The sequence below is a fragment of the Ranitomeya variabilis genome, chromosome 2, assembly GCF_051348905.1.
Source record: "Ranitomeya variabilis isolate aRanVar5 chromosome 2, aRanVar5.hap1, whole genome shotgun sequence".
Taxonomy (NCBI): domain Eukaryota; kingdom Metazoa; phylum Chordata; class Amphibia; order Anura; family Dendrobatidae; genus Ranitomeya; species Ranitomeya variabilis.
The window spans coordinates 749,746,144-749,768,518 of NC_135233.1; the positions used below are offsets into that span (position 1 = coordinate 749,746,144).

At 39.2% G+C, this 22,375-nt stretch overlaps 1 protein-coding gene across 2 annotated transcripts in view; it reads left to right on the forward strand.

The window, feature by feature from the left end:
- Positions 1 to 19,665, forward strand: part of SIM1 (SIM bHLH transcription factor 1) — a 195,169-nt gene extending 175,504 nt beyond the window's left edge. For both annotated transcript variants that reach the window (XM_077289662.1, XM_077289663.1), the window contains 2 exons: positions 4,407 to 4,812; positions 18,647 to 19,665. In XM_077289662.1, coding sequence (XP_077145777.1) covers positions 4,407 to 4,812; positions 18,647 to 19,371 — 1,131 coding nt within the window. In that variant the 3' untranslated portion in view covers positions 19,372 to 19,665. The remainder of the gene's footprint in view (positions 1 to 4,406; positions 4,813 to 18,646) is intronic.
- Positions 19,666 to 22,375: the final 2,710 nt, after the last annotated feature.

Below are 22,375 nucleotides of genomic sequence, written 5' to 3' on the forward strand. Positions count from 1 at the left end.
CCAAAGTAGAACTGTTTGGTGGAAACAAAACCCGTCTTCTTTGAAGGAGACAGAATGCTGAGTTGCATCCAAAGAACACCATACCTACTGTGAAGCATAGGGGTGGCAACATCATGCTTCGGAACTGTTTCTCTGCAAAGGGACCAGGACGACTGATCCGTGTACATGAAAGAATGAATGGGGCCATGTATTGTGAGATTTTGAGTGCAAACCTCCTTCCATCAGCAAGGGCATTGAAGATGAAACGTGGATGGGTCTTTCAGCATGATAATGATCCCAAGCACACCACCAGGGCAATGAAGAAATGGCTTTGCAAGAAGTTTATGAAGGTCCTAGAGTGGCCTAGCCAGGTTCCAGATCTCAATCCCATAGAAAATCTTTGGATGGAGTTGAAAATCCATGTTGCTCAGCGACAGGCCCAAAATATCACTGCTCTAGAGGAGATCTGCATGGAGGAATGGGCCAACATACCACCAACAATGTGTGCCAACCTTGTGAAGACTTACAGAAAACGCTTGACCTCTGTCATTGCCAAAAAAAGGATATATAACAAAATATTGAGATGAACTTTTGTTAATGACCAAATGCTTATTTTCTACCATAATTTGCAAAATAAATCTTGCCAAATCAGACCAGGTGATTTTCTGGATTTGTTTTCTCATTTTGCCTCTCATAGTTGTGTTCTATCTATGATGTCAATTACAGGTCTCTCTCATCTTTTTAAGTGGGAGAACTTGCACAATTCGTGGCTGACTAAATACTTTTCCCCCCACTGGACTAGTCACTGGATAGAGTATATTTTACACATACACGTATTACTAGTACAAAAATTTGAGTATATAGATGTGATATGAAAATGAAAAGGGTAGTTGATGACTAACATTCACTGACCCATGTACCTTACGTTTTCAAGCATTTTCTGCCAAAACAAGCATATTAAATAAGATCACATTTTATTTCAGATTTTTATGGTAATGTTATGTTTTCATAAAGAAGGCTTCCACCATCTGTGTCATGCTATAATATTCAATGCAAAAACATATTTTAGCTTTCAGGTTTACATCAGTAAAACATAAAATAAAAGTGATTTAATGGCCACCATCTGGCCAGAGTGTAAGACATCTGTGGCATTTTCCTTTTGCTTTAGGTACATATTAGTATCAAGAATTTAAGTGCTGTTTATATAATCCCTGATAAAGGAATTTTATATTTTTCTGAAAGAGCTTTAGTTTTCTTTATTTCTTACTTTTCACCTTCCAGAATTGTTTAGAGCTGAACTGTCCTAATCTGTCACATCTTTTTACAATAAAGAAAAAAAAATGAAAAAGTAGAATCATTTTGTAAAAAATAAGCAAAAAATATTTGGTTTCAGTTCAATTTTTAAAACATGTCAATTTCTGCTTCTAACCATTATTCACTAAGAATTATGTTCTAAACATGATCATATCTGCAAATACTTCTGTGCTGTTGAATTATATTACTTGTAATATTTGTTGGAATGTAAAGATTATTGAGAATTTTATTCACACTACAGGAGCCATAATTGTTGTACTAAATTTTGTTTGCTCTATTATTGCTTAAAATATGTATTTAAATATTTTCTACAAGAAATATTACATTTCTTTATGTGTATATTTTATGCCATTAATGTAATAAATATAATGCTAAGCAAATGCCAACAGCAACCTTGCATCATCACTATACGGTATAGAATGGGTTCAGGAGTCTGCTCTCTGCAGTGCAGGTACCAGCTATGATAAAAAGCAAGCACTTGACTGTAACTGGTAAGACCAGAGATCGTTCTGGCTGCATAAGCTGAAACTCTTAAAAACCACTGTCAAGTCCAACAGCAGCCTTTAAAAGGCTTCCAACATAGCGTCACTTCTGATGTCAATCATTACCCTGCACAATGCAATCATGGTGTGTGGATTGGTTGGCCTACTGAAGATTCCTGAAATACTAAAGTGTTGGAGTGTATTGAATCAAGTGATCACAGGTCTAAGAGTCCCATGAGGCGCTATCTAATAATGTAAAAACAATAATAAAATAATTTTGTAAAAAAAATGTATCGGTAATCCCCCCCAAAATATGTATTAAAGTTTAAATCATTCCCATTTGTCGTAAACATAAATTGCAAAAAAATATTCCATAAGATGACCACTTAAATGGAAAAAAAATCAAATGCCAGAAGTACCATGATCATCACATCTTAAATACCCAAAATGTGCATAAATAAAACTACAGCTTAGCTTGCCCTAAATAAGCTATCATATACAGGTCCTTCTCAAAAAATTAGCATATAGTGTTAAATTTCATTATTTACCATAATGTAATGATTACAATTAAACTTTCATATATTATAGATTCATTATCCACCAACTGAAATTTGTCAGGTCTTTTATTGTTTTAATACTGATGATTTTGGCATACAACTCCTGATAACCCAAAAAACCTGTCTCAATAAATTAGCATATTTCACCCGGCCAATCAAATAAAAGTGTTTTTTAATAACAAACAAAAAAAACATCAAATAATAATGTTCAGTTATGCACTCAATACTTGGTCGGGAATCCTTTGGCAGAAATTACTGCTTCAATGCGGCGTGGCATGGAGGCAATCAGCCTGTGACACTGCTGAGATGTTATGGAGGCCCAGGATGCTTCAATAGCGGCCTTAAGCTCATCCAGAGTGTTGGGTCTTGCGTCTCTCAACTTTCTCTTCACAATATCCCACAGATTCTCTATGGGGTTCAGGTCAGGAGAGTTGGCAGGCCAATTGAGCACAGTAATACCATGGTCAGTAAACCATTTACCAGTGGTTTTGGCACTGTGAGCAGGTGCCAGGTCGTGCTGAAAAATGAAATCTTCATCTCCATAAAGCATTTCAGCTGATGGAAGCATAAAGTGCTCCAAAATCTCCTGATAGCTAGCTGCATTGACCCTGCCCTTGATGAAACACAGTGGACCAACACCAGCAGCTGACATGGCACCCCACACCATCACTGACTGTGGGTACTTGACACTGGACTTCAGGCATTTTGGCATTTCCTTCTCCCCAGTCTTCCTCCAGACTCTGGCACCTTGATTTCCGAATGACATGCAAAATTTGCTTTCATCAGAAAAAAAGTACTTGGGACCACTTAGCAACAGTCCAGTGCTGCTTTTAAGTGGCTTTACCTGGGGAATGCGGCACCTGTAGCCCATTTCCTGCCCACGCCTGTGCACGGTGGCTCTGGATGTTTCCACACCAGACTCAGTCCACTGCTTCCTCAGGTTCCCCAAGGTCTGGAATCGGTCCTTCTCCACAATCTTCCTCAGGGTCCGGTCACCTCTTCTCGTTGTACAGCGTTTTCTGCCACATTGTTTCCTTCCAACAGACTTACCATTGAGGTGCCTTGATACAGCACTCTGGGAACAGCCTATTTGTTGAGAAATTTCTTTCTGGGTCTTACCCTCTTGCTTGAGGGTGTCAATGATGGCCTTCTTGACATCTGTCAGGTCGCTAGTCTTACCCATGATGGGGGTTTTGAGTAATGAACCAGGCAGGGAGTTTTTAAAAGCCTCAGGTATCTTTTGCATGTGTTTAGAGTTAATTAGTTGATTCAGAAGATTAGGGTAATAGGTCGTTTAGAGAACCTTTTCTTGATATGCTAATTTATTGAGACAGGTTTTTTGGGTTATCAGGAGTTGTATGCCAAAATCATCAGTATTAAAACAATAAAAGACCTGACAAATTTCAGTTGGTGGATAATGAATCTATAATATATGAAAGTTTAATTGTAATCATTACATTATGGTAAATAATGAAATTTAACACTATATGCTAATTTTTTGAGAAGGACCTGTAGGTTTGTTGATAGAAGAATAAGACTTGATCCACATATATTTCACTTCACAATGTCATTTCCATACAGCATTTATCAAAATCGTCAGATGGAAATTGATGGAGGAGCTGATTCCATTGTTTACAATAAAATTGTTTCCACTTGTTTGGCATTACAAAGTAATGGCAAAGTAAAAAGTGATGCATATTTGCAGTGGTTGTGATATGGTTGAGTTGCATCAGTTCTAAAAAACTGAGCCTGATTAAATGAATGTGTGGATCCAGCCAAAAAATAATATGTGTCACAGGAAAAGGCGACACAAACCACAAAGTTCAGAATTTTTTTTAACCACAAAATTAATTGAAAAAAAAAAAACTCGTTTGATATCACTGTAATCATACTGACCTAATTAATTTTGCTGCCAGATAAATGTTACCGCACAATGAATGTCATAATATAAAAAAATCCAGTAAGATTCTGTTTTCACCATCATACTACAATTTTTTATTAACAGATAAAAATGTTGCATATAAATCCAAATAATGGTTTAATTTTTATAAAATGTGTTTGTAATATTTTTCAGTATTCTGGATTTCACACAGAGAGATCAGAATCAGATCATGACAGTCAATGGGGCGGCAGCCCTTTAACAGACACAGCTTCACCACAACTTATAGATCCAATAGAAAGGCCGAACTCCCAGCAACACGATGTCTCATGTGCATATCGACAGTATCCTGATCGAAATGCTTTGTGTTTTGGATTTACCCTTGACCACTCAAGATCAAGTGATGAAAGACACCATCATGGTCAATCCTGTGAAAGTGGCAGATGTGAAGCTGGTAGATATTTTCTAGGAAGTCCACAAGCCGGAAGAGAGAATTGGTGGGGTTCAAGATCAACTTTGCCTGTGCCTAAGTCATCTCCTGAAAGCAGAGATGGATATGAGAATTCGATGCCACATATAGCTTCTGTTCACAGAGTTCATGGTAAGGAAATTTAGCAAATAATAGTTTACATACAGATGTAATAGAATTAGTGTTGAGCATTCCGATGCTGCAAGTATCGGGTATCGGCCGATACTTGCTGTATCGGAATTCCGATACCGGGATTCCGATACTCTTGTGGTATCGGGTATCGGGTATCGGAACAACATTAATGTTAAAATGTGTAAAATAGAGAATTAAAATAAAAAATATCGCTATACTCACCTGTCCGACGCAGCCGGGACCTCAGCGCAGGAACCGGCAGCGTTGTTTGTTTAAAATTCCCGCTTTTACATGGTTACGCGAAGTCCCGGCTTGTGATTGGTCAGGGCGGCCATGTTGCCGGGCCGCGGACCAATCACAGCAAGCCGTGACGAAAATACGTCACGGCTTGCTGTGATTGGTCCGCGTCCCGGCAACATGGCCGCCATTAACCAATCACAAGCCGTGACGTCACGGGAGGCTGGAAACGCGCTCATTTTAAAAAGGGCGCGTGTCCAGCCTCCCGTGACGTCACGGCTTGTGATTGGTTGCGTCGCGGTCAACCAATCACAAGCCGGGAGGCTGGACACGCGCCCATTTCAAAATGAGCGCGTCCAGCCTCCCGGCTTGTGATTGGTTGATCGCGGCGCAACCAATCACAAGCCGTGACGTCACGGGAGGCTGGACACGCGCCCATTTCAAAATGAGCGCGTCCAGCCTCCCGGCTTGTGATTGGTTGATCGCGGCGCAACCAATCACAAGCCGTGACGTCACGGGAGGCTGGACACGCGCCCATTTTAAAATGAGCGCGTGTCCAGCCTCCCGTGACGTCCCGGCTTGTGATTGGTCAGGGCGGCCATATTGCCGGGACGCGGACCAATCACAGCAAGCCGTGACGTAATTTCGTCACGGCTTGCTGTGATTGGTCCGCGTCCCGGCAACATGGCCGACCTGACCAATCACAAGCCGGGAATTCACGTAACCAAGTAATAGCGCGATTTTTAAACAAACAACGCTGCCGGTTCCCTCGCTGAAGTCCCGGCTGCGTCGGACAGGTGAGTATAGCAATATTTTTTATTTTAATTCTTTCTTTTACACATTTATATGGTTCCCAGGGCCTGAAGGAGAGTTTCCTCTCCTTCAGACCCTGGGAACCATCAGGGATACCGTCCGATACTTGAGTCCCATTGACTTGTATTGGTATCGGGTATCGGTATCGGATTGGATCCGATATTTTGCCGGTATCGGCCGATACTTTCCGATACCGATACTTTCAAGTATCGGACGGTATCGCTCAACACTAAATAGAATAGTATGCTATATTAATAAAGTGAAAACTACATTTGAAAATTAGACAGTAATAAATTATTATATGATTGATATGTTGAAGGTACTTGCTGTTCAATAGCATATTTTGCTAGTATCATCCTTACTTAAATATAGGAAATACTTGTTCAGTCATTTGTGACATTTATTTTAACAGATTTTATCACTTGGTGATTGTGGAGACAAGAGGGTGAGTGGGTGCTCTGGTCTGCTGGCCCAGCTATCTTTAGCAAGACAGCATGCACCAAGGCTCATACCACTGAATGCCTGCTCTCTTTCCTCATGGGCAGAACGCTACTCAGACAACACAGGGTGAGGTAAAACAGTAAGGCAATACTTTATTGAACCAAACACACAACAGCATACAGAACAGTCCCAGCAAATACCCAAGATGGTGTAAATTACAGAGTCTCACCCTTCCGCTGACTCGCCGGGATTAGAGCTGCTTCCAGTGTCACATACCCCCACCAGTGGCTCCCCACTTTTTTGCAGGCACCCACAGGGAGGAGGTAACGACAAGCTTAGGAAGCTAACCGAGAGCAGTGAGGTATGTGCCCAGGTGAACCAACTGTCCCAACCTGAATTCTTTAAGACATTTCTGGGGTTTCAGTGATGGTCAATAAAGCCATCCTGTGTTCTTCCACCTGGGTCCATAGTACCCTAAACTGAGATCATGAAGAGTCACACTGACCAGAAGAAAAAGTCTCTTTATATAGTGGCATGTTAGCTATTTTTAGATTTAACAAGTGTCCTTCAATCTAGCATCACAGATAAGGGGAACAATGGTGATGAGATCAAGAAACATGACTTGAATAATCAAACTATTTGCATAGTTTTTCCCTCTTTGCTTTGAAGTCAACAAACTGGCTCTGTAATACAATGCATAATTAGCATATCAGCAAACATCATTGTTCAGTGGCCATGCCTCACTGTTTTATAAAGATAACAAGACAAACTGTAGGAGACAACATCAGGGGCCAATATTCCTCCCACAAGAAGAGTCAACAGTTTATGATTCTGGACCTACACAATTTACGTCTGGCATAATTAAGAAAAAATGTTGAGTCATCACAGTGGCTTTGAGTTTTGTTAAATTAGTTAATATAATTTACAGTCTGCTGAATGGCAAATAGACCCTAATTATTCTAAGATTAAAATATAACTTTTATTGAAATAAATTATGCTAAGAAGGCTGTGCCCATTTAAAAATACAGTGTATATATTGGTTAATGAATGTCTTCTCGAGAAATTTAGAAAATTTGTTTCTTAACCCCTTCACCCCAGGAGCTTTTTTCGTTTTCGTTTTTCACTCCCCTCCTTCCCAGAGCCATAACTTTTTTATTTTTCTGTCAATATGGCTATGTGAGGGCTTATTTTTTGTGGGACGAGATGTACTTTTGAACAATACCATTGGTTTTACCATGCCGTGTAACAGAAAACATGAAAAAAATTCCAAGTGCGAAGAAATTGCAAAAAAAGTGCAATCTCACACTTGTTTTTTGTTTGGCTTTTTTGCTAGGTTCACCAAATGCTAAAACTAACCTTCCATTATGATTCTCCAGGTCATTACAAGTTCATAGACACCAAACATGTCTAGGTTCTCTTTTATCTAAGTGGTAAAAATAAATTCCAAAATTTGCTAAAAAAAAAAAAAAAAAAATTGCACTATTTTCCGATACCCGTAGCGTCTCCAATTTTTGTGATCTGGGGTCAGGTGAGGGCTTATTTTTTGCATGCCGAGCTGTCGTTTTTAATGAAACCATTTTGGTGCAGATACGTTCTTTTGATCGTCCGTTATTGCATTTTAATGCAATGTTGCGGTCACCAAAAAAACGTAATTTTGGCGTTTTGATTTTTTTTCTCGCTACACCATTTAGCGATCAGGTTAATCCTTTGTTTTTATTGATACATTGGGCGATTCTGAATGTGGCGATACCAAATATGTGTAGGTTTGATTTTTTTTTTGTTTTATTTTGATTGGGGCGAAAGGGGGGTGATTTGAACTTTTATATATTTTTTATTTTTTTTATATTTTTAAACACTTTTTTTAAATTTTGGCATACTTCAATAGCCTCCATAGGAGGCTAGAAGCATGCACTACACGATTGCCTCTGCAACATAGAGGTGAAGCACAGATCACCTCTATGTAGCAGAAATGCAGGGTTGCTTTGAACACCGACCACAGGGTGGCGCTCAAAGCAATCGGCCATCAACAACCATAGAGGTCTCAAGGAGACCTCTGGTTGTTATGGCAATGTACCGATGACCCCTGATCATGTGACTGGAGTCAGCAGTGCGAGCACTTCTGGCCACGCGGACGGGAGCGCTAGTTAAATGCCGCTGTCAGCGTTTGACAGCAGCATTTAACTAGTTAATGGGCACGGGTGGATCACGATTCCGCTCATGCTCATTGCGCGCACATGTCAGCTGTACAAAACATCTGACATGTTGCGGCTTTGAGGTGGGCTCACCGCTGGAGTCCACCTCAAAGTGGGGTTCTGCCAGCTGACGTACTATTCCTTCAGCTGGCAGAAAGGGGTTAAGGAGTTTGAGGGGCCTATAAATTGGAAACTCCCCAAAAGTGATACCATTTTAAAAACAGCAACCCTCATATACTTCAAAACTGCCGTCAGGAATTGTTTTACTCTTCAGATGCTACACAGGAATTATCGCAAAGAGGAATGAAAAATACATTGTAATTTTTCCTCTAAAATGTTGCTGTAGCCCCAATTTCTCACTTTTACAAGGAAAAGAATGAGAAAATGGACCCCACAATTTGTTACCCTTTTTCTTCTGAGTGTGCTGACAGCCCAATTATGGTCAGAAACTTCTTTTTGGACAAACGGCAGGGCTCAGAAGGGAAGGAGCATCATTTCAATTTTGGAACACAAATTTAGCTGAAATGGATTGTGGGTGCCATGTTGCATGTGCAGGGCCCCTAAGGTGCCTAAACAGCAGAACCTCCCACAAGTGACCCCATTTTCGAAACTACAGTCCACAGGACTATCCAGGCATATAGCGAGCATTTTGAACTCACAGGTATTACACAGAATTTCATAACATTAAGTCGTCATATTGAAAATTTTCATTATTTTTTGCAAAAATGTTGCTTTGGCCCCCAGTATTTCACTTTTGCAAGAGGCATCATGAAAAAGTGGACCACCCAGCTTGCTACCCACTTTCATCTGAGCTTGGCTATATCCAGCAAGTATCACAAAAATTCTGTATGGACACATGGCAGGGTCCGGGAGTAAAGAAGCGACATTTGGTATTTCAAATGTAAATTTGTCTGGAATAAATTACAGACACCATGTCTCATTTGCAGAGCCCCTGAAGTACCAAAATGGCAGAAACTAGACCGATCAATGAATTCATCTAGGGGTGTGTTGAGCTTGTTAAACCCACAGGTGCTTTTCAGAACTTTTAAAAATGTGCATGCGAGAATGAGAGTTATGTTTTTTCCGCTAAAATGTTTTAGCCCCAAATCTGTAATTTTCACAATGGATAATAGTAAAAAATGAACCCCATATGTGGTCAAAAACTGCTGTTGGGGCACATTGCACGGCTCAGAAAGGCAAGAGCATTATTTAATTTGTGGAGCCTAAATTTGTCTGGAATGGATTGTGAATGCAATGTCACATTTTCAGAGCCCCTGACATGCCAAACAGCAGGAAGACCCATAATTTGTTATGCAATTTTTACCAAGCATGGCAGTACCCCCTAAGTGGTTGTGCACTACTGTTTGAGCACGACATGGGAAGGAGTGCTACTTGGCTTTTAGAACACAGATTCCTTTTGAACAGGTTATGGGTTCCATTAGCTGAGCCTCTGAGGTGCCAAAACAGCAGAAACCCCCACAAGTGACCACATTTTGGAAACTAGACCTCTCATGGAATTCATCTATTGGTGTACTGAGTATTTTTAACCTACAGGTTATTCATAAAACTTATTACAGTCAGATGTGAAAACAAAAAAAATATTTTTTTAACGAAAATACTGATTTAGCACCAGATTTATAATTTACACAAGCAGTAATAGGAGAAAATGGACCCAATAATTTGTCATGCAATTTTTACTGAATATGACACTACCCCATATGTGGTTGTACACTACTGTTTGAACGTACGGCAGGGATCGGATGGAATGGAGTGCTACTTGGCATTTAGAATGCAAACTCCGTCTGAATAGATTGTTAGGCACCATGAGCCGAGCCACTGAGGTGCCAGAACACCAAAAACGCCCATAAGTGGCCCCATATTGGAAACGTCACTGCTCAAGGAATTCATCTAGGGGTGTAGTGAGTATTTTGAACCCACAGGTACCTCACAGAATTTTATAACATTGGCACTTAGAAATATAACATTTTAGTGGTACATTTTTTTTTTCATTTGCTGCAAATTTTCAGTTGCAAAATGGTTAATTGGTGAAACTGGACTCCACAATTTATTGAGCAATTTCTCACAAATGCACTGATGCCCCATATGTTATCAGAATCTACTGTTAGGCCACACATCAGGGCTGAGAAGGAAGGAATGATATTTTGCTTTTGGAGCATAGATTTTGCTAGAATAGTTTGTGGGTGCCGTTTGTGGAGCCCCTAAGGTGCCAGAACAGCAAAAAAAAACCCAACAAACAAACATGACCCCATCTATGGCTGCAGTGACTATTTTATGACATCCATGCCATGCTTTTTTTCTTGAGACTTGCAAATCTGCTAGTTTAGTTCCAATACACCATGCCCCACTACAATGTAATGGCCCCCATACATTGTAGTATTTCTGTACATTGTTCCCAGCTAGTGCTTTTGGTGCCACGCACCCCGTAAATTGTTATGTGCGCTCCCCCCCTCTACAATAATACCAAACATGTGGCTGACAGACTTACTATAATGAGGTATCTGGAGCCACTTTGGGGTCCATTTGGTGTGTGTTCTAGTGGTATCCATCCTTTTAGGTGTGCACAGAACTGAGGTCTTCCACACTTCTGCACTAAATAGATACTTAAAATGAGTGGACACTGCCAGAACAGAGACTGGATGAAGTCTAAAGGGACTCCATTTGCCTAATAAGTGAATAGTTCTGTCGGGGATTCGTCTAAATCGAATATTTTGGGATTTACACAGAAACCTCAAAGTAAGTGCTCAACGGAGTGTGCAGGATAAATGTGACCCAAGCCTTTTTTGAGAGACACAATGAACAAATGTACAGCAGTACCAAAATAGTTCTTAATTTTATTTTTGTGTAGTTCACTGTGCAGTAGAAGTGATAAGACTGATTTTTCGGGTCGGCGTTATTACAACAATACCAGATTTCGTGTCGGTGCTATTACAACAATACCAGATTTATATTGGGATTTTTATGTTTTACTGCTATCACACAGTAAAAATGCCTTTTAATTAAAAAAATAGTTTTTACGTCATCATATTCTGACAGCTGTACTTTTTTTTGAGGAACAGTGCTGTATGATGGTTTATTTTTTGCAGGATGAGTTGGAGATTTTTTTGGTACTATTTTTTATAACATTTTTTCATTGCTTTTTAATCAGATTTTTTCAGAAGCAGAATGAAGAAAAACCAGCAATTCAATTACCGTTTTTATTTGTTATTTTTTGCGCAGTTCACCGTGCTGTAAAAGTGATAAGATCAATTTATTCTTCAGGTCAGTGCTAATACAGAGATACCAGATTTATATAGTTTTTTATGCTTTGCTACTTTTACAGACTAAAAAACAATATTTTACAAAAGTGAATTCGCTTTTGCATTGCTATATTCTGAGAGCTGTAACTTTTTGGTGTTTTCATTTACACATTTTTTTATCGCTTTTTATAAAATTTTTATTGCATTTTAAGTGTGTAAATATTATGAAAAAGCAACATTTTTGGAATATCTTTTAATTTTTTTTACGGTGTCCAGTTTTATCGATCAGGTCATTCTTAAAGCAGCGATACCAATTATGTGTCCTTTTAAAATTTATTTTTGTTTAAACAAACACAAAGTCTGCGTTTTTAGTGTCGAAACGGGTTTTTGTGATTTGTGTGTGCTTTTTCGTGTGTTTTTTAATTACTTTTTTACATATTTTATTTTACTTTTTTCTTTCTTCACTAAGTCCCACTGTGAGACATGTATAATTTTTACTCTGATCGCTGGTCTCCTGCACTGCGGTCCTCGTGTACTACGGTGCCAGAGACCTGTGAGTGAGTCACTGACACAGCCTGTGAGACCCTGCTTATAGCTGGATCTCACAGGCCACCATACCCTTGGGTCATCTGATGACCTGAGGGTACCATGGCAACCATCAGAACCTGTGATTTTGATCATGGGGGTTGTTTTTGCCACATAGGGTCTTTTAACTGCCTTTTAATCACTTACAGTATATACTGCTGTCACAATTGACAGCGGTATTTAAGGGGTTAATCGACCTCAAACGGTAATAAAACCGGATGGGGCTCAAACCGCAGGGTATCAACTGTCATATACAGCTGTCACCAGAGGGTATTGCACCTGCAGGGGGCACTCTTCATATATTCCTCAGTGCCATTAAAAAGCGACGCTGAAGAATAAGACCCCTTAATGACCGTCATTAAAAGGTGCTTCGGCGGTCATTAAGGGATTAAGTGATTTTTTTCTGTAAAATTGTTCTATATTTATGAACTCATATGTTACATTACTTACTCTGAGCTGTAACTTTGTAATGTACAGTGGGAGAAATAAGTATTTTACCCCTTGCTGATTTTGTAAGTTTGCCCACTGACAAAGACATCAACAGTCTATCATTTTATGGGTAGGTTAATTTTAACATTGAGAGATAGAATATCAAAAATAAAATCCAGAAAATCACGTTGTATAAATTATATAAATTTATTTGCATTTTGCAGTGAGAAATATGTATTTGATCCCCTACCAACCATTAAGAGTTCTGGCTCCTACAGACTAGCTAGACGCACCTAATCAACTTGTTACCTGCATTAAAGACAGCTGTCTTACATAGTCACTTTTATAAAAGACTCCTTTCCACAGACTCAATTAATCAGTCAGATTCTAACCTCTATAACATGAGCAAGACCAAAGAGCTTTCTAAGGATGTCAGGGACAAAATCATAGACCTTCACAAAGCTGGAATGGGCTACAAAACCATATGTAAGATGCTGCGTGAGAAGGAGACAACTATTGGTGCAATAGTAAGAAAATTGAAGGAATACAAAATGACTGTCAATCAACATCGATCTGCAGCACCATGCAAAATATCACCTCTTGGGGTATCTTTAATCATGAGGAAGGTGAGAGATCATTGTTAAACTACACGGGGGGACTTGCTTGTTAATGATCTCAAGGCAGCTGGAACCACAATCACCAAGAATATCATTGGTAACACATTACGCCGTAAAGGTTAAAAATTCTGCAATGCCCGCAAGTTCTTCCTGCTCAAGAAGGCACATTTGCAGACCCGTCTGAAATTTGCCAATGAACACCTGGATGATTCTGTGAGTGATTGGGAGAAGGTTCTGTGCTCAGATGAGGCAAAAATTGAGCTTTTTGACATTATCTCAACTTGTCGTGTTTGGAGGAAGAGAAATGCTGCCTATGACCCAAAGAACACCGTCCCCACTGTCAAACATGGAAGTGTAAAGATTATGTTTTGGGGGTGTTTCTCTGCTAAGGGCACAGGACTACTTCACGGCATCAGTGAGCGAATGGATGGAGCCATGTACTGTAAAATCCTGAGTGACAACCTCCTTCCCTCCGCCAGGACATTAAAAATGTGTCGTGCATGGGTCTTCCAGCAAGGCAATGACCCAAAACATACAGACAAAGCAACAAAGGATGGCTCAAAAAGAGGCACAATAAGGACATGGAGTGGCCTAGCCAGTCTCCAGACCTTAATCCCATAGAAAACTTATGTAGGGAGTTGAAGCTCCGAGTTGCCAAGCGACAGCCCCAAAATCTTAATGATTTAGAGATGATCTACAAAGAGGAGTGGACCAAAATTCCTCCTGACATGTGCGCAAACCTCAACATCAACTACAAAAAACGTCTGACTGCTGTGCTTGCCAAAAAGGGTTTTGCCATCAAGTATTAAGTTGCCAGAGGAATCAAATACTTATTTCTCACTGCAAAATGCAAGTAAATTTATATAATCTATACAATGTGATTTTTGGATTTTATTTTTTATGTTCTCTCAATGTTAAAATTAACCTACCCTTATAATTATAGACTGTTCATGTCTTTATCAGTGGGTAAACTTACAAAATCAGCAAGGGATTAAAATACTTATTTCCCCCACTGTAGTCAGATAGCAGAGTCCCTCTTTATTTTGAGTTTTAGTTGCATGTGTATACATCCAGCACATTTCACTAAATTACTGTAAAGCTCTGACAGCAGACAGAATCTCCTAGGCATCTCCAAACAGAGGGACATCTCTGCTGCAAAACTTATATTGATTATAATGGAAACAGTATAGTGGGGTTTTACTGTAACTTGCAGGTATATGCAGCATCAAGCCAGCGTCCATAGAATACGGACGAATGCTATGTGAGAAAACATCGCATAGTACTTGGCCCAGTGTTAATCTATCAGGTAGCACACATCACCATAAGTGTATTCAGTGTGCGTGTAAAATTGCAGCATGCTGCAATTGTCACTGAGACTCGGCTGAGACTCGCCAATGCAAGCCTATGGGTGCGAGAAAAAAAATCACACTGCACTCCATGACCATGCAAGTGCTGTCCGATTTTTTCGCTCCGGTGTCCTTTGAAAAGTCAGCAATTCATGTGCTGCATACACTAAAATCACACTTACAGGTTAGGATACAATAGATAGAATAGATATATACACATAGAATACATAGATATATAGATGTCAGTGACACACACATATATGTATTTATATTGCATAGATAGATAGAAGAAAAGCCGGCAAATCATTTGCCGTGTACTGTAAAATCACTGAAGGAGCCGACAGGATAGAAGAGATGGATTGCATACAGTAAATACGCTTAAAATACATAGATATATAGATGTCAGTGACATATGCAATTAGTACAGTTTGTGCAGCTTACTGTACATGTATTTAATTAATAAAAGTTTATTTTTGGAAAAAAATGGCATGCGCTCCTGCGCCATTTTCATAACTAGTAGACGGAAAGCTGATGGCTGGGGGACAATGTTTATAGCTTGGGAAGGGGTTAATACTCATGGAGATTCCTAGGCAATTAATATCAGCTCACAGCTGTATACGCAGCCTTTACTGGCTATTAAAATGGGGGACCCTAAAAAAATGTTGTGAGGTCCCCCTATAATTAGTAACCAGCAAAGGCTATGCAGACAGCTGCAGGCTGATATTAATAGCCTAGGAAGGGGCCATGGATACTGGCCCACCCCAGGCTAAAACATTAGCTCTCAGCCACCCCAGAAAAGGCGCATCTCTAAGATGCACCAATTCTGGCACTTAGCCTAGCTCTTCTCTTCCCACTTGCCCTGTAGCAGTGGCAAGTAGGGTGATAGTTGGGGGGGTTGATGTCACCTTTGTATTGTCAGGTGACATCAAAACCCGAGGTTAGTAATGGAGAGGCATCAAAAAGACGCCTCCATTACTAACCCCATAGTCACATTGTAAGAAAACAGACACCCTGAAAAAAGTCCTTTAATTGAAAGAAAGACACAGACTCCTTTAATACAGTATTCTTAATTAAACCATATTTATGACCTCGCCTACTCCCCCGATGCCCTCATCATCTGCAAAAGAGGTAAAAAACAAACAAAAATATTCCTCACCTTTCCACAGAGATGCTTTTAATCCATTTGTCCCATCTCTGGTCTAGCTCTGCTACATCTAGATGGCAGTCTGCATGGATGCATGATGTGACCATACAGCTTGTCATCCAGCAGACACTGAGCATTGTGTGCTCAGTGTCTGCCTGTGATCTGCTATTCCCTGTCTGAGGGTACTGCGAGAGTGAGAAAGTCCTCCTGCTCGCGGTGCCGTCTGTCAGGTCCTGCAAGTTCACTGCCAATGAACTCACTTCACCTATGTGACATCAGTGCAAGCGCCATGGGAACTTTTCACACACTGTACTAATTGTGTATGTCACTGACATCTCTCTATCTATCTATTCTATTTGTATTTACTGTATGTAATCCATCTCTTTTATCCTGTCGGCTCCTGCAGTGATTTTACAATACACAGCAGATTAATTTTTCTACTATTTATGTTTCTATCTAATATATATACAGTATATACATATACAGTATATATATGTGTGTGTCACTGACATCTATATTTCTATGTATTCTATATGTATATATTTATTCCATCTATTCTAACCTGTCACTCTGTGATTATACTGTACACGGCACAAGAATATCTATTCTATTTTAACCTGTCAGTGTGATTTTACTGTACGCTGCAGATGAATTGCCTGCTTTTCTTCTATCTATGTTTCCATCTAATATATATACAGTATATACATATACAATATATATATATGTGTGTGTCACTGACATCTATATTTCTATGTATTCTATATATTTATTCTATTTATTCTAACCTGTCACTCTGTGATTATACTATACACGGCACAAGAATATCTATTCTATTTTAACCTGTCAGTGTGATTTTACTGTACGCTGCATATGAATTGCCTGCTTTTCTTCTATTTATCTATCTATCTATCTATCTATCTATCTATCTATCTATCTATCTATCTATCTATCTATCTATCTATCTATATGTGTGTGGGTGTTTTAATGAATATTTTGCTTGAAAACAATGTGCAAATGACAGAGAATTGCTGTATTTAAAAGCTCATGTTAAAATCGAATTGCGATCGCAGAGCAATCACACAGCATTTGGATGTAAATTGGATGCTAGGTGTGAAAAATCGGATTGTACTCGTATGACACTCGCATGACACTCGCATTACACTCATGTGACTCTCAACAGGGATACTAGGACCAATTTTTCATATGTTTAGTGTGACTCCGGCTTTATACTGAGACTGCTCAAAGTGGAGGGGAACTTTGCTAATTCACTACATTGTAAAGTTACATTTTATAATAAGTATTGGCAGCAATGATTTTATGTATTTATACTAGGAGGTAAACTTTCAGAATTCTGATTTAAATAATTAGTTATAATTCTTAATTAGAATAATTCTTATAATGATAGTAAAAACACAAATAAATAGTAGTACAGAATAATGACTCTTCACTAGTGTTGAGCATTCCGATACCGCAAGTATCGGGTATCGGCCGATACTTGCGGGTATCGGAATTCCGATACCGAGATCCGATACTTTTGTGGTATCGGGTATCGGTATCGAAACAACATTAATGTGTAAAAGAAAGAATTAAAATAAAAAATATTGCTATACTCACCTCTCCGACGCAGCCTGGACTTCAGCGAGGGAACCGGCAGCGTTGTTTGCTTAAAATTCGCGCTTTAACTTCCTTACGTGAAGTCCCGGCTTGTGATTGGTCGCGCGCCGCCCATGTGGCCGCGACGCAACCAATCACAGCAAGCCGTGACGTAATTTCAGGTCCTTCAGGATTTTAAAATTACGTTCCGGCGTTGTGATTGGTCGCGTCGCGGTCACATGGGCGACGCGACCAATCACAAGCCGTGATGTCACGGGAGGCAGGAGACGCGCGCATTTTAAAATGCGCGCGTGTCCAGCCTCCCGTGACGTCACGGCTTGTGATTGGTCGCGTCGCCCATGTGACCGCGACGCGACCAATCACAACGCCGGAACGTAATTTTAAAATCCTGAAGGACCTGAAATTACGTCACGGCTTGCTGTGATTGGTCGCGTCGCGGCCACATGGGCGGCGCGCGACCAATCACAAGCCGTGACGTCACGGGAGGCAGGAAAGGCGCGCATTTTAAGCAAAGAACGCTGCCGGTTCCCTCGGTGAGGTCCAGGCTGCGTCGGAGAGGTGAGTATAGCAATATTTTTTATTTTAATTCTTTATTTTACACATTAATATGGTTCCCAGGGCCTGAAGGAGAGTTTCCTCTCCTTCAGACCCTGGGAACCATCAGGAATACCGTCCGATACATGAGTCCCATTGACTTGTATTGGTATCGGGTATCGGTATCGGATTAGATCCGATACTTTGCCGGTATCGGCCGATACTTTCCGATACCGATACTTTCAAGTATCGGACGGTATCGCTCAACACTACTCTCCACACATTCCTGTTCTACGCACTGCCTTTTACGCTGATCTATAACTCTGAATTGTGGGATCAGGTTACAGTTGCTACGTTTTAAAAGTTTCTGGAGAAGTGAATGGGAGGAGGGAGCACCTGCAGAGAAATTAAAAGGCACATATAAGCAGAGATTCTGCATCTAGCAAGTATTCCACTTCACCCCAGTGCTGGGTTCACAGCAACACTGCTTCTTACTGCTGTATATTATTCCCCATATTGTGCTACAGAGAGATAGAGGAATATAATGTTTCTGATCTATTTAAATGTAATCATTAAGTTACTCTTGGATGTCATCAAACTAAACGTTGTTCTTTCTCATATTTAGGGAGAAATCATTGGGACGAAGACAGTGTTGTCAGTTCTCCTGACCATGGTTCTGCAAGTGAATCAGGAGATCGTTATCGTACAGAGCAATATCAAAATAGCCACCATGAACCAAGCAAAATTGAGACACTTATCCGTGCAACTCAACAAATGATAAAAGAAGAGGAAAATAGGCTACAGCTACGTAAGTCCAGTCCCGACCAGCTAACTCCTATTAACGGAGCAGCAAAAAGAAATTCAATTTGCTTTGTCAATTACCAACAATCCCAGTTAACGGGAGTTGTGTGCCGTGGCCCATCTGTCTCTAATACTTCTCCCTGTGACCACCTACAGCAAAGGGATGGAAAAATGTTGAGTCCAAGAGACAATGAATATGAAAGCAGCCCTACTACTTTGTCCAGGATGAGCAGTCCAAATTCAGAGAGAATTTCAAAAGCAGGAGTAACTGTAACAAAGGATTATTTACATACAAATGTGTCTCCTCAGCAAGCAGTGGATCATTCCACCTCACCAAACTATTACAATGCTCACCGCCCATATTTTGATAAACATGCTTACACATTTACTGGATATACTCTTGAGCACCTATACGACACCGAATCTCTCCGAAACTATTCACTGGGCTGCAGTGGATCTCATTTTGATGTGACTTCTCATTTACGAATGCAACAGGACTCTACTCAAGTGCATAAGGGTACATCAGTAATAATTACCAATGGAAGTTGATGCTTTATTTCATATGGTATGCTTCATGCCGTTTATAAAGAAAACATTTTTCATGTCATTATTACCAGCATTCAATGACTTACGGTGCACTGGATGTAAAAGATGGGGAGACAAGGATTTGATTTTGTACTTATAGAATTTAGTATGACATATTGGCTGAAATAATGAAGTTCAGAGGACTTTATATATATCTATGGTAACCAGTTGTGAGGTCTTGCAAAGCAAAAACAAGAATTTCAGTGTTTCAAGCTACACTTTGCTAATTAGACTTGCATGTAAATAAAGAATTTTTTCAAAAAAATAAAGCAGAAGTAAAAAAAAAAAAAAAACAACAAAAGAAAACACCTAAAACTATGCATATAGGTCAAGAGGCAACATTGAATGTACAACTTTATGTATACACAGGCACAAATGCACATGTCCATGATGATGGCAAAACCAGAATTAGTTACTTTTCAGCACAATAAGACATTTGCTTGACTTGCGTTACATTTTCTGTCCTCTATTTACTTGAAGGCTACTTTTTCCGGGCTCACTCACACAAGTGTATAACACTGCCGAGTGCTATGCAATGTTTTATCAGATAGCACTCATACCGATTCAGCATTCTACGAGTGGCTGTGAGGCTCGACTCACACACACACCCATACAAGGCTATGGATGTGTGTGAAACATTGGATTCCACTTGGATGTCAGCCGAGTGCAGTCCGATGTACTCGCACAAAGTCAATGGAGAAGATGGAGAAATTATGTTTTCTATCTCCTCCTCATCTGTGTTGGGATTCTCTCATGCGAGCGAATCGGAGTACATGCACTGACTCTCAGATCAGACAATGACAGAGTTTGTTCAGAGAGTATTTGCATAATTGGCCCTCATTCTTTCGCATGAGAGAATCTACAGCCTTGTGACCCTAGCCTTAGATCTATTATATACTCATTATATAACTGTATTGCTTATTTTCACAAACTTAATCAACGCACTAGTAAATATGTCACTGCCCTAGAGTTTGTGCCCAAAACTGATAAACTGTCACTAACCAATTTAGATATAAATGCAGCCAACAGGCACTTATGTTTTTTTTTTTTAATATATCTAAAATTTTCTAATTTTCAGTATTTTTGTCTATTTGATAATTTATTAATCACACTGCTTATTCTGCACCAGCTGCAGCTAATTTAATAATTCAACAAATATCTCTTGCTTGAATAGACGAACATATTCTTCCAAGTACAAAAATCACACAATTGTATATATTCAACCTCTATATCGCAATAAAGCCTTTAATGGAAATAAACAATTAGAAGAAACTGGTCAAAAAAGAAAATATATTCTTGAAAAGTGTTTCAATTACCATTAAACAGGTTTTGAATACCAGATTCTATACTGCAACTCTTCTCTCGCATCTTGAGTGTGTAAACCTTTTGTTTTCTTCAATTTCACCACAACTGTCCAAATTATACAAGTGGTTTAATTAATTCTTGCTTACTATTGGAATTTTCATTATTGCACATAACATCTTTAAAAAGACTGTGTCACTTTTAATATGGACATTGAATGATTTCATAAATGAGGGTTCCGTATATATAACATTTCAAAAACCAAAAGCGAATTTCCATGTGCTTGCAGTGATTTCACAGAGCAGTCAACACAACTGTTTTCTCCGTTAAGCTAGGCTCACACTTACGGAATCAAGAAAACGGTGTATGCTTAGCGGGCCATGTAAATAAAACTGAAAAAACAAGCAAACAGTGAAGTTAATTACTTTTAATTAAATTAGACCAGTTTTATTTCCTTTTCGCAATTCAGCTTTTTTCAGAGTATGTGAAAGCTGGATTGATTGTGATCAGTGCTTTTAATACAATTTTCAGTAGCTTTTTGGTCCTTATGTTAGATGTTATCATGAGTGTAACACACATTTTTCTTGCATTTAAAAGATGAAGAATCTTTCTAAGCTTCTTCCACCCATTGGATGATGAAAAATAGAGAGCACTAGGTTGCAACAAGGATGGCGCCTACATGCAGTCTTGTCGATTCTGACTCACAAATTGGATCAAAATCAGATATGTCTTCATACTTATTTATGTCATGTGAACATATCTATAATGGGTATGTGTTCTATCAATGAAAAAATGTTAAATCACATACAAAAATATGAGTTCTGAAATAGGCCTTTTAAAATTTGATAAAAACGAAAATGCTGCCGTGAGCCTTGTCTGACTAATATTTTTAATTTTGTAATTGCCTCCTCATAACTGCCCATTTACAAGGAAGGCAAGTCAATCTAAAATTGCTAGTGTTTCCCCACATACGTTAAACCTTGAGGGTTTTTTCTATGTGTATGTATTTTAATTGCAAACCTAAGTGTAATTGTCAGGAGGAAAACTATTCATGGATTGAGCACTGAATTTTTGAGTTTTGAAAAAAAAAAATGAAGGGCCTAACTCTTCATTGCCTTTTTGCCTGTTTTATGTCTAGTATTGTGAGTTTTGCGCCTTTTTTGTTTACACCTAAATAATGATTTCATTTTGTTTGTGCCTTTTTTGAAGTCTATTTTACATATGGTCGCCTGTTTTTTTCCCGCTTTAAGGGCAGAGTCTAGCAATTCCAGATGTTTTTGTCTGATTCATCAATTGCACCTTTTTAAAAATTTGGCATAACTCTACTTCAGTCCCCGTCTGGTGAATTTTTGAGTACACCAGGTTTTTGGCAGCATTTTGTGATAACATACGACTTTTAGTTCCAAAAGGTGCAAAACAAATTCAATACAGGAAGGAAGTCAGTTTTTTACTTTATGCCAAATTCATGAAGTTTTTGTTCGATTTTAATGAATGTTGCGCCAGAAAGGCTACTAATGCCACAAGATAGAAAAGGAAAGTGAGTGTGACTTAAAAAATGCAAATAATGAATCTAGGCCAAAATGTTTCTAATTACTATAGTAGGATAGAACGTGAATGTGACAAATTGTTTCTATCAATCAAGAGTGATATTGTCAAATATATCATT